This window comes from Rosa rugosa, chromosome 5 (genome assembly GCF_958449725.1).
Source record: "Rosa rugosa chromosome 5, drRosRugo1.1, whole genome shotgun sequence".
Lineage (NCBI taxonomy): Eukaryota > Viridiplantae > Streptophyta > Magnoliopsida > Rosales > Rosaceae > Rosa > Rosa rugosa.
The window spans coordinates 32,024,116-32,035,671 of NC_084824.1; the positions used below are offsets into that span (position 1 = coordinate 32,024,116).

Sequence of the window (11,556 nt, forward strand, 5' to 3'; positions counted from 1 at the left end):
TTAAACTGGATGTTAGCTATATTTAAAGATGATTTTGGTTTGACTTGGGATATATATTTCATACTGGGATGGTGATTTGAAATGGATATTTCAACATCAAAGAAATTTCGCAATAGATTCCATACATAGAATAAGTCACACTTAACTTAGACCAGAGAGAGAGAGAGATCATGCAAACTTCAATTATACAACCGTACAGTTTCAAATGATCCACGACAACGAAACATCTTGAGATGAAACTATATTGCTGTATATAATGAAGCTCAAGTTTTTATCTGTTTTAGGTGGTAATGGTTACCATCTTCATTAGAATTTGGTGGTATTACTTATACAACCTCAATTGCTCATACAATATTTTAGTCCTGTTTAGGACATGTAGGGTTTGCAAAAATCCACCATGAAGCCAAAACATCGGTTTCATCAAATGTATACCTATTAATTAACCAATCTTGTTATGAACTTGAAAAGACTTGCAAACTTGTGAAATGGGTTGAGGACTATGAATTTGGAAAAAAAAATTGAGTTATATTTTAATATTGAATATTACTTGCTCGTAGCTTTCTATAAATTCCATCAGATGTATTCAATAATAGCCATCCACAACAAAGCAAACCTTAATTATGGATAGTTCTGCAAACTTTCCCAACCCTGTCTATCATATCAATATTGCTTTCTGTTTCCTCCTTTTGTTTTTAGCCTCTTCATGTCTAAACACTAGTAAACAACTCTGCTTGGGAGATGATCTTCCAGTTGTGAAATGCATTGACAAAGAGAGAAGCGCGCTTCTCACCTTCAAGGCAGATCTTATCGATGTTTCGGGTAGGCTATCATCTTGGAAGGGTCAAAATAGTTGTCAATGGAAAGGGATTTCATGCAACAACCGCACTGGTCATGTTGAAAAGATGGACCTCCGCAATACAAGTCCAGCTCCATCTATTGATGCTGAAGACTGGGAGTTGGAGGCTTATTATGAGTCCTTTTTGGGGGGTAAGATAAATCCTTCTTTGCTTAGCTTGAAATATCTGAGTTACCTAGACTTGAGCTCGAATGACTTTCAAGGGCTTCAAATTCCCAAGTTCTTTGGTCAGCTTAAAAGTCTGAAGTATCTCAATGTCTCATCTTCATCATTTGAGGGACAGATTCCACCTCATCTTGGTAACCTATCAAACTTGAACTATCTTGACCTCAGTGCTGACTATTTATTGAAAATTTCTTCCACAAATTTGAATTGGCTTTCTCATCTCTCCTCTCTAAAATACCTCAGTCTGAATGAAGTGGACCTTAGCAATGCCGGAGCCAGTTGGCTACATGTTGTTAACATGCTTCCTTCCATGCTAGAGTTACACTTGTCTAGATGCAACATTGAAAGCCTTCCACTTTCACTTCACACCATGAACCTCACATCACTTTTGATCCTTGATATGTCATTCAATGATTTTAAGTTTCCATTTCCAAAGTGGGTCCTTAATCTAACTAGCCTCAGAGAACTTCACCTGGCCATGAATTCTTTTAGCGGTCCCTTTCCCAATGATTTCGTTAACCTGAAATCGTTGGAAGAACTTGATTTATCTCTTAATGGCCTTCACGGTCGAATTCCCAAACTTTTTGGAAATCTTTGCAACCTAAAGACCTTAATTCTTGCGGACAACGCATTTGATCAGGGTATTCTGGAGTTTTTGGATGGTTTATCAGGTTGTGCAAATAACAAGTTGGAGTCACTAGACTTGTCTCGTAATAAGCTGGTAGGCGAATTGCCTGCCTCCTTAGGGATGCTCCCCCATTTGCAGTACCTTAACCTCTTTGATAATCATTTGAATGGATCCATTCCAAAAAGTTTGGGAGGACTCTCTGAGCTAGTTCATCTAGACCTGTCGGAGAACTCATTGGCAGGCTTTTTAACTGAAGCCCATTTCATAGATCTCACAAAATTAAAATACATTGCGCTGGGCAACAGAAGTAACCGCAACCTGCTAACTTCCATCATTTTCAATGTGGCTTATGAGTGGGTTCCTCCTTTCAAGCTTGACACCATTGCCATCAAGAACTGTCAAGTAGGTCCTGCCTTTTCACTATGGCTTCTCTCTCAAACTGAACTAGTATATGTCACTCTTAGCAATACAGGAATCTCGGATTCCATACCAGAGGAATGGTTCGTGAAAATATCTTCCCAAGTCCAATATTTGGATTTATCTCACAACCAAATTCGTGGAAAGCTTCCAGTCCAACTGATAGGTCCAAATTTAGTGACTCTAGATTTGAGACATAATCAATTCCACGGCTCACTCCCGCTTTGGTTGTGTAAGGAGGCTTACTACCTAAATCTTGCTAGCAATTCATTTTCCGGGCCAATTCCGTTAACTTTTGACCAACATTTTCCAAAATTGCAACAACTGCATCTCTATGAAAATAATTTGAATGGCACGATTCCATCCTCTGTTTGCAATATGCAGAAGTTGTTAATCTTTTCTCTAAGAAGCAACAACATTTCTGGAGATTTCCCTCAAGCATGGAGTATGTGGGGTGACATATACATTGTTGATGTTGGAGACAATCATCTCTCAGGGAATATTCCCAGTTCAATGGGTATCCCAAATTCACTTTTCATGTTGTCGATGAAGAACAACAAATTCGATGGTGAAATCCCTATGGCCTTGGGAAATTGCACCAACCTGAGGAGTATTGATCTTGGTGGTAATAGATTTACTGGAAACCTACCTTCATGGATAGGAACAAATGTATCCAAGGCGTTCATCTTACGACTGCCATCCAATTATCTAAGTGGACATATTCCCCAGCAATTGTGCAATCTTAACTACCTTCACCTCCTAGATCTTGGTCGTAACCACCTCTCAGGTACTATACCAAAGTGTTTGAATAATATGACTGCTCTAACAGATGTCAAGTTCAATGTTTATGCCTTATATCATGAGTATGAACAACAAATAATGGTGACCAAAGGAAGAGAACTCCAGTATAACACGACTCTGATGTGGGTAAAAAGCATAGATCTTTCCTCAAATAGTTTGGAAGGTGAAATCCCTGAAGAAATATGCGGTCTCTTTGCATTGGTTATCTTGAACCTGTCGATGAATCATCTAAGTGGAAATATTCCCTCGAAGATTGGAAACTTGCGGTCACTCGAATTCCTTGATCTCTCAGTCAACCACCTTTCAGGACGAATTCCTCAAAGTATTTCATCTTTAACCTATTTGTCTCACTTGAATTTGTCTTACAACGACTTGAGCGGAAGAATTCCTTTGGGCAACCAACTTCAAGCACTTGATGATTCAACCAATATTTATGGGGGCAATCCATCACTTTGTGGGGTTCCCCTTTTAAATAAGTGCTCAGGAGATGACACACCTCCACAACCCACTTTTCCTCGAGGGAAAAGACATGAAGATGATAAAAAGTTTGGTTTTTACGTCAGCGCAGTGCTTGGCTTTATCATAGGCTTTTGGGGTGTTTGTGGCACATTACTCATAAAGAAGTCGTGGAGGTATGCCTACTTTCAGTTCTTTGATAGCATCTACGATAAGGTAGCAGTGGCAGTTGCATTGAAAATGGCTCATTTCCAAAGGAAAATTTGATTGAAAGAAAGAAAATAAGTAAATTAGTGTTAAACTTAGCTATGTTATAATTTTCCTTTCTCTATCTTGTAATGTGTAATATTTGATGTACTTTGTTTACATTTTCGCCTAATGGAATTTTGTTTTTGTTTTTGTTTTTGTTTTTGAGAATGTGGTCTAGTGGACTTGAATTGTAAGCATTGACAAATAAAAAAGAAAAAAGAAAAAGAGTTGTGCTTTTTGGAGGAGTAAGGATGTTAACCCCGCTCCTTGCTCCTTCCTCCTCTGTGGGCATTTTCATTTTTGTTTTCAATAAATAAGGAAGATGAGCATACCTCTTCGTACTCGCCCATTGGATTATCATTTTGGCGACTAAAGAGTTTAAACCTGAGTACAGGGATTAATTTTTATTTGATGATCTGTATTCTCTATAATATTTAGGTGAGCCTTAGGTGATTTTTTTTTTTAAAATAGATAATTTCATTACTTATCCATGACTAAAAAGCACATACATCAATTATTGTCTTGTTCCATAATCTGTTAAGGCACAAGCCGCCAAACAAATTGACAGGTAATTCTCATTGCAAACAAAATGAACTCACCTATTCTAAACAAGGGACAAACAAGAGAAGATCGTAAGCTAGTGAATGATACATGACTCGAAACAACTAAACAAGTAAGTTCGCCTAGAGACCTCAATTGGTATACAAAAATACTAGTAAATTGCAAAGAGCCTCCCATGAATGTAAGATCCATAAGGTTACAAAATGCAATAAGCCAAAAACAAGCTCAAGCCACCAATCCATTGTCTTGAGCCTACACTTGGATAACCCACCACATTCGAACTAAGGCCCAACGACCCAATTGCCCTTGAATATGATCGGAGACTACTCTCCCGGTGGCGGAGACTACTCTCCCGGTGGCGGAGACACCACCAAAATCCGGCGTAGCAAAAATTCAGATCAGTAAAACCTGGGTCCAAACCCAGATTTTCCAAAGGTTTGTGAAATGCACCGCTTCAAGCCCCTCAATTGGGCTCAAATTTGGGCTTAAAACCAGCCCAAACAAAACACCACCCACACTGATCTGGACACCCAAGATCAGGGCACCCAAACTCAGTGCTTGGCCAATACCGTCATTGACGTCCGCTACAACCCTGACCATTGTAAACATCGAGGCCGGGACCAGCCAGGCAACATCGCCGCCACCAACAGAAGCTGGACAACTAATTTGTCGCCAGAACTCGCCGTCAACATCAGCCATAGAAGCAACACCGCCATCGAAGGTCAGCCAAGCCCGACGGTTAAGCCATACCTTCCACACAGTGGACCTTAAAGAAAAGGAAGTCGAAAATATCAAAAGAACAACAAGGGCCCTAAAGATTGCCATCAAGCGTCGAATAGATCGTTGATGGCGTCCACGGTAGATCAGTGAGAAACACCAATAGCGGGAGGGCGGCCGGAGCCGCATAGGGTTTGGTGTCACTTGTACTGTTGTTTATATATGTGAGCCTTAGGTGTTAAGTGTATGCAACTATAATATTCTATACGTAGAATTCACTTTTGTTGGGCCAAGTGTGACAGGTTATTTCGTAATATTGCAACATCAATGAAATTACCGCTTCTTGTAAAAAAGAAACTCTACTCATCCTTTAGATAAACTCTACGCCCATTGGAAGCTGAGGTGTGTAGAGCTGGTCTTTTTCTTGATATTCACCAAGGTTGGTTGGAAGTAGATATAGAAAGCGACTCTGCCTTGTTGATTACTGCATTTCAGACCGTATTAGGGAACAAGTTATAAGAGTTTTTATGGGTAAGTGGGAAAAAAATAAATGGGTGGTGTAAGAGGAAATTTTTTTTCTAGAATTAGTGAAAAGGACAAAACCCCCTATATTAAATCAAACTAACCATACAACAAAGTAGAGAAGCATAAATATGAAAGATTAGAGTATGTAGATTTTGTTAGCAACTTCCAAAACTACCAAACCGCGAAAGAAGGTGTGCATAAGTACATTTTTGGATTTTTCCACAGTATTTATATAAATTTTTGTAATTCAATGTTTTGTATATTTGTTTGACATTTTATTGTAGTATTTATAATCTTTACACAAAAATCCTATGATAAAATTGAATTTTTGTCAAATCAAATCAACACTGCCTTTTAGGTTTTCAACATAGAAAAGTACATATAAGAAGAAACTCCTGAAGATATCACAGATTAATAAAAAAACCAGTTGAGAAAGCTGCATATACTAATAACAAAAAATATCGAAATCAGCTACCAAAAAATCAAAATTCGAAAGGACTTGGGGCAAAAAAAAGAGATGTAGACAGGGGCGGCCCTGAGGGTGTTCAAATGGAGCAGCCGCACAAGGCCTCCGGTTTTCGAAGGCCTCTGAATTCAATTTTGTAATGGCTTTAGATAAATATATAGGTCAAGAATGTTGAGAGTTATTGAATTATTGTTCAGTTCAGTTGGCCACTTTACCTTAAGTTGTTAGGCTTGATTGGTCTTGGGTTCAAAACCCATGGGTGCTTAGCTCTGTTTAATTTTTCTTTGCCTATTTTGTGATCTTCTCTCTTCTTTTAATACATATTTTTTTTTCTTTTCATTCCTAAGGCCTCTCAACTTTCTTCTTCGATCTTCTGTTATGTTTCTTGACTCTCTTTTTTTCTCTATTTTTCCTTGTTGATGTTTTTAGGCGTCCACTATTTTCTTCTTCTATTTATACCAATCATTTTTTCTTAGTTCTTCTAATTGAGATCGTGATTAATAAGGCATCATTTAAATTTTCGCACTAGGCCTCTTAATTTTCAGGACTGGCCCTGGATGTAGATAGAGAAATTAGTATGTCTTTGCCTTAGTAGTATCTTCACTAAAAGTCAACTTTAAACTTGCATATACTACAGAGAGCCCTAAAAGCATTGTCAAAGTCATAGTCCTCCGTTGATAGTCTGATGAACAACCTATTATAAAAAGAAAGTCAAAGAAAAGTTCAACTTAAAATGACTTAAAATTATGACAACGCTTGGGAGCATGAACAGATATTTGTTGTTAGTGCAAAAACTGTTTTGTAATTGGCATTTCCTAGCTTATTATCTAAGACTCTCTTGTATCTAGTTTTAGCTTCTGTCTCTTTGATCTTCAGAATAATGTTGTGCTTCAAGTGCTATGGATCTTCCCTCCTCAACATCATCAGGTATAAATTGCATTCATATTGCTTGCGGTTTTAGGATTGAAGGTTCTTATCTATCCTAGATTAGGATGAGACTTGCTTTTCAATCCTGTGTGTCTAAGCTGAGCTGGCAGTTTGTTTTAAGCTTGCTTTATTTAATGTGTCTAATCTTAAACAAGTGAGTTATCTTTATTACACATACCCAGTCAGCCCTAGCTCGAGTCTTTCCATATAAATAGGTTCTCACACTCAGCTAGCCACACACTTGCATCTAGAGAGCACTGTTCCTTATCGTTTTCTCTGATCCTCATATTTCTCCTATAATGCACTGAGCCAAAAATCTTCCTTAAGAGTGTCTTGGTAAGCTGTTCCATGTCTAGCTTCCAAAGGATTGTCAAACCCAGAAAACCATACCTTTAAAACACCATATGTGTATGTCTTCTTGTCTGTTGCATACATGTCCTTGTGCCTTGAGATGATTGACGACTTTGTGGGAGTTGTGCCATCTGAAGATTGATGAAGGAGTTTCAAGTTCAGCTTGTGAAGTCAGTAGCAAAGCAAAGACAGAGCTGCTTTCTAGATTGGGTCCAGGTAGATTGAGCGTTTGTAAGTTCTTTATGTACTGATTTCTTTAGTGGATTTGTTACCTGCATAGTGCCCGCAGTTGTTTCCCTTCTCTAAGGGTTTTACTGCGTCAACAGATTTGGTGTCTGTGTGTGATGTTTTTAGCTTCTGTTGATGGTTTGGTAATTTGAGAAGGTCATAACCTTGTTGCAATTTGATTAGTGGTTTCGATTAGGATTGAAGTTATTCTGCAATCCAAATTTAGGATTGAAACCACTCTGGAATCCTAAATCATAAGTTGAAGTTGTTGGCCAGATTTCTTATCACTTTAAATAGTGGAATAAGTACCCATTCTGTAATTACATTTGTCTAGTGATGAAATCAGATATTGAAGATGAACCAATGACCTTTGTGCTCTATCGATGTCTTGATCAATCTCATCCATCATTTGGTGTTCATGATCAATAAGTTGCTGATTTGTCATACCTGCAAAATTTGAAGATAATGTTCAATTCCGAATAATAAATGACCCTAAAATACCCATAAATTCAGTTAACCCCAAATGAATTGTGAGAGGAGGTTCCAATCACATGCATGAGAGCCTTTGGATCGATCAATATCTAGATGCCTTAATCCTAAACCAATTCGTCGAACAAAATGATTTAAAGCCTCTGTTCAAGACAAATCAGAGAAACAATCCAAAACTCCCAGTTGAAATCCGCAGAAGCAGAAAAGTACAATCAACCAAAGATCGTAACGACACTACACCAAAAACTGCATCACACGACGGCGAAAAAACGTTGTGTGATTTGGAGACTCACCGTCGTCTATCTCGATGTTGTCTGATGAAAACTCAGACGACGGTGAATTCACCGTTGTGTGAGATGCAATCAGTCGACATATATTCATTTGCACCGTTGTCCCAGAACTCGACAGATGCCAGGCGCAACCATGTGCAGCAGTCATGCGCAGCAGTTCACACAACAGAACTTGTTTTTATGCCGTTGTGGGTTAAGATTCTCATACAACGTTTTTTTTAATTATTCTGTTGTGTGATTTAAACTGGGACAACTGAGTTCTAGCCTTTTCTGTTGTATGAGATTAAAACTAAATGACGTTAGTTATTAAAATCCATTGTGTGATATATATAATTGCGTTGTGTGAATACCCAAATTTTGAATGGATATAAATTAATAGTGAACAATTGGAATACAAATTGAATACAAACCATCAAATGATCAACATTTGTACCAAAGTCATTGGGATACATCAATTCATCAAATATTGAATTTAAGGAACATTAATGCTAAAGCATTCATACATTGGATAGACTAAAAAGCATTTAAGTTTCCTGGTTAAGTTTTACACGATGAAACAAAATATAGCTTGCTGCATTAATGCTTGGTACTCCACGCTCGATCTCCCAAAGACTCTTTATGCAACATTCCACCATATAGTTCCTGACACAATTAACAAATGCAATGAACAAGAGGGATAATGCCTTACTATGTACATAATATACAAGCATTTTAGAATTAAACAATTTATAATATACAAGCAAGAAAGAAACAGAGAGTGACCTTCTGGGGCATAACAGCAAAAAACACATAAACCTCGCCTTCAAAAGAGAGAGTGAGCTCACTAGTCCACGACAACAAGAACTCGTGCCCCAGACTTCCACCTTATTACCAGCAATGATGTTGTCCCATTTATTCACAGCAAGTCTCAACCACTTGGCCAAGCTTGTAGCAGATGATCAAATCCAACAAATATATACCAACCAAAAGTAAATGCAATTATGACTATATAGAAACCCCTAGCAAGATTGACCGATGCTTCTAGCTCTTTAAGCACTTGTTGGCACTGCAATTTGTTTGCACCAGATATTATTTTAAAAGGAACGCTGAACACCATACTATGCTCAGAGCATTACAAAACTATAAAGATATTGAGAAAATCTGGTAAATATTTCTTCCAGTGACCATTATCTCTTACTAATCACCAATTTTTTTTTTTTAAAAGTGCACGTTTTATTACTTTTAATAGCATGAAGGTTTACTTTGTTAACTAGGCTAGAGCATACTACTTCCACTAACCTCTATCTTTATTTTATTAAAGTGCAATCCAAGAAAAATTACATATGATGACCATGATGCTTGCACTATGTGAGCAGACTCTGTAAAACTCACTTGGCGAATTGCATTGTCCCCTCAGAAGCCAGTTCATCGTGTTTAGCATTAACTGCCAAGTACAAATGGCCGATGCTAGGGACAAGCGGATTATCTGCTCAAAGATGAATATCAGTACGAGCAACAGATCATTTGGAGTTGGTGCTAAACATTACCAAAATAGTACTCGAGGTGATCTGTTCCCCCACTTGGTTTGTTACTTCATGCCACTTTATCTCAAATTTCTCCAGAGCAATGCTGTCTGAAGGCCAAAAGTAGTGCTCCTGTATTTTTAAGCAGGTAAAAGTTTAACCACCTGATTTCTTATGTATAAGTAACATAAATACCAGAGGAACAACAAATTCTTCAAAAGAAAAAAATAATTTCACCTTGACCTTGAATTGTAAAGTAAGATACAGATTTGCAAATACATTGATGTGTTATTGATCAATATCCATCAAATATTATAATAACCACTAAAAGATGACCGGAAAGAGCTGCACCATGTCACCATCAGTATATGAATCTATTATTACATACTTAAGGCACTTATGCAAACTATTAAACTTATAGTCAGCATCGATTTTAAAATAACGAAAAGTAATTACTAACACTTTCACCCTCACTTGTTCCTTAGATATTTCATTTTAAGCTATAACACATTTCAATCAGAACATTCTCATAGTGCTCATTCAATTTGGCAACAAACTTTTGGAAGATCTCCTACTGCACACAATCCTGCATGAGGAATTTTAATTGGAAGATCTCCTACTTATGTGTTTGCAGTAATTTTAATTTCTTCATGTACTGCAGCACTCCTACATCTGCAGTCCTAGGAATATATCTATATCAAGGGAACATATCTAAATATAAGCATGCATGCCATACTTTTTCTCTGTTTTTTGTTACTAAGATTTAATGCAGCTCATCCCTTTGATTGCAATACTAATTGTGTTCATATCTTTTCAATAATGATAGCTTTCAAAGAGCAAAAATGGCATCATCAACTAGAAATACAAGAAAAACGAAGCCTTGCTACTTGCTAATGGGTTCCCAGCCATTCAAGTTTCACTACAAAGAAAGACTGCAGAGTTGGTCCTACACTAAAACCTATGAATTAATTGCAGATTTGACTTTCTAAGATGCAGAACAAAAGGACAACCAAAAAGAAACCTAAATTCATGACCGATCAAATCCAGACTCATACCAGATATTACCCATATCCGATGAAACTAGGCTACAATACTATAAAAAGAAAACAAAAATTATAAGCATATCTCAATTCACAGTACCAGAAGCATATCCAATTTAGCCTATGACCATATCTCAATAAACCAGAAGAATGGGATCTCAGTAAACCATATGCAGAATGATAAAGCATTTACCCAAGCAACAGCATCCTTGTTCTCCCTTATCCATGCCCCTTGAAATCTATCACTTTCCACTGTGGTTTCACACCTACAATCGCAAAAAAAAAACAAAAAAAAAACAAAAATTTTAACTAAACATAATCTAAAGAACTCTACTTTATTCAAAAACCCAACGAGTTTATGAAAAGAGAGAACCTTTCTCATCTGGGCTTGTTGCTTTTGGTGCTGTAGCGACAGTGGATTGTACGGCCGAGGCTAAAAAGCCCTTGACGAAGAAGAGAGGAACTTGAGGTCTTGGTGTGTGGCTATGGCAGTAGAGGAAGGTTTTGGATAATGGTTTGAAAACGGAGCGTAAAGAAGAAGAAGGTGAAGGAATTGCGGCGAGCTTGAGGGTTTGTAACGTGAAGAAACCGACTGAACTTATTGGGGATATACTCATCGTCGTCAGATTCATTCTCGTCTTGCTCTTCGATGGTTCTGAAAAGACGACGTGCAGCAGCTGCGGCACCGCATCCTCACTGCCAGAAAAATCGGGAATTGAGGTAACCGCCTCAGCGCCGTCGTCACGCTCAAGAGGCTCAGAATTTGCACTTTCCGTGTTGTTTCTCATCGCACTGCTGCTCGATTACTCGAAACCCTAAAGCGTTCAATTCGAATCCCATTTTTTCAATTGAGGAAAACTTTGGTATGGATTTCAAAAAATTGAGTGG

General features: G+C 37.8%; 1 protein-coding gene across 1 annotated transcript; it reads left to right on the forward strand.

Moving 5' to 3' along the window:
- Positions 1 to 613: 613 nt before the first annotated feature.
- On the forward strand, positions 614 to 3,692 carry LOC133712231 (receptor-like protein EIX2). The gene has a single exon (XM_062138345.1). It carries the CDS (start codon positions 621 to 623, stop codon positions 3,588 to 3,590), a length of 2,970 nt encoding a protein of 989 aa, XP_061994329.1. The 5' UTR covers positions 614 to 620; the 3' UTR covers positions 3,591 to 3,692.
- The last annotated feature ends 7,864 nt before the right edge of the window (positions 3,693 to 11,556 follow it).

Excerpts from the sequence above, each read along its gene's own strand:
- LOC133712231 (XM_062138345.1), top strand. The coding sequence starts at position 621 with ATGGATAGTTCTGCAAACTTTCCCAACCCTGTCTATCATATCAATATT.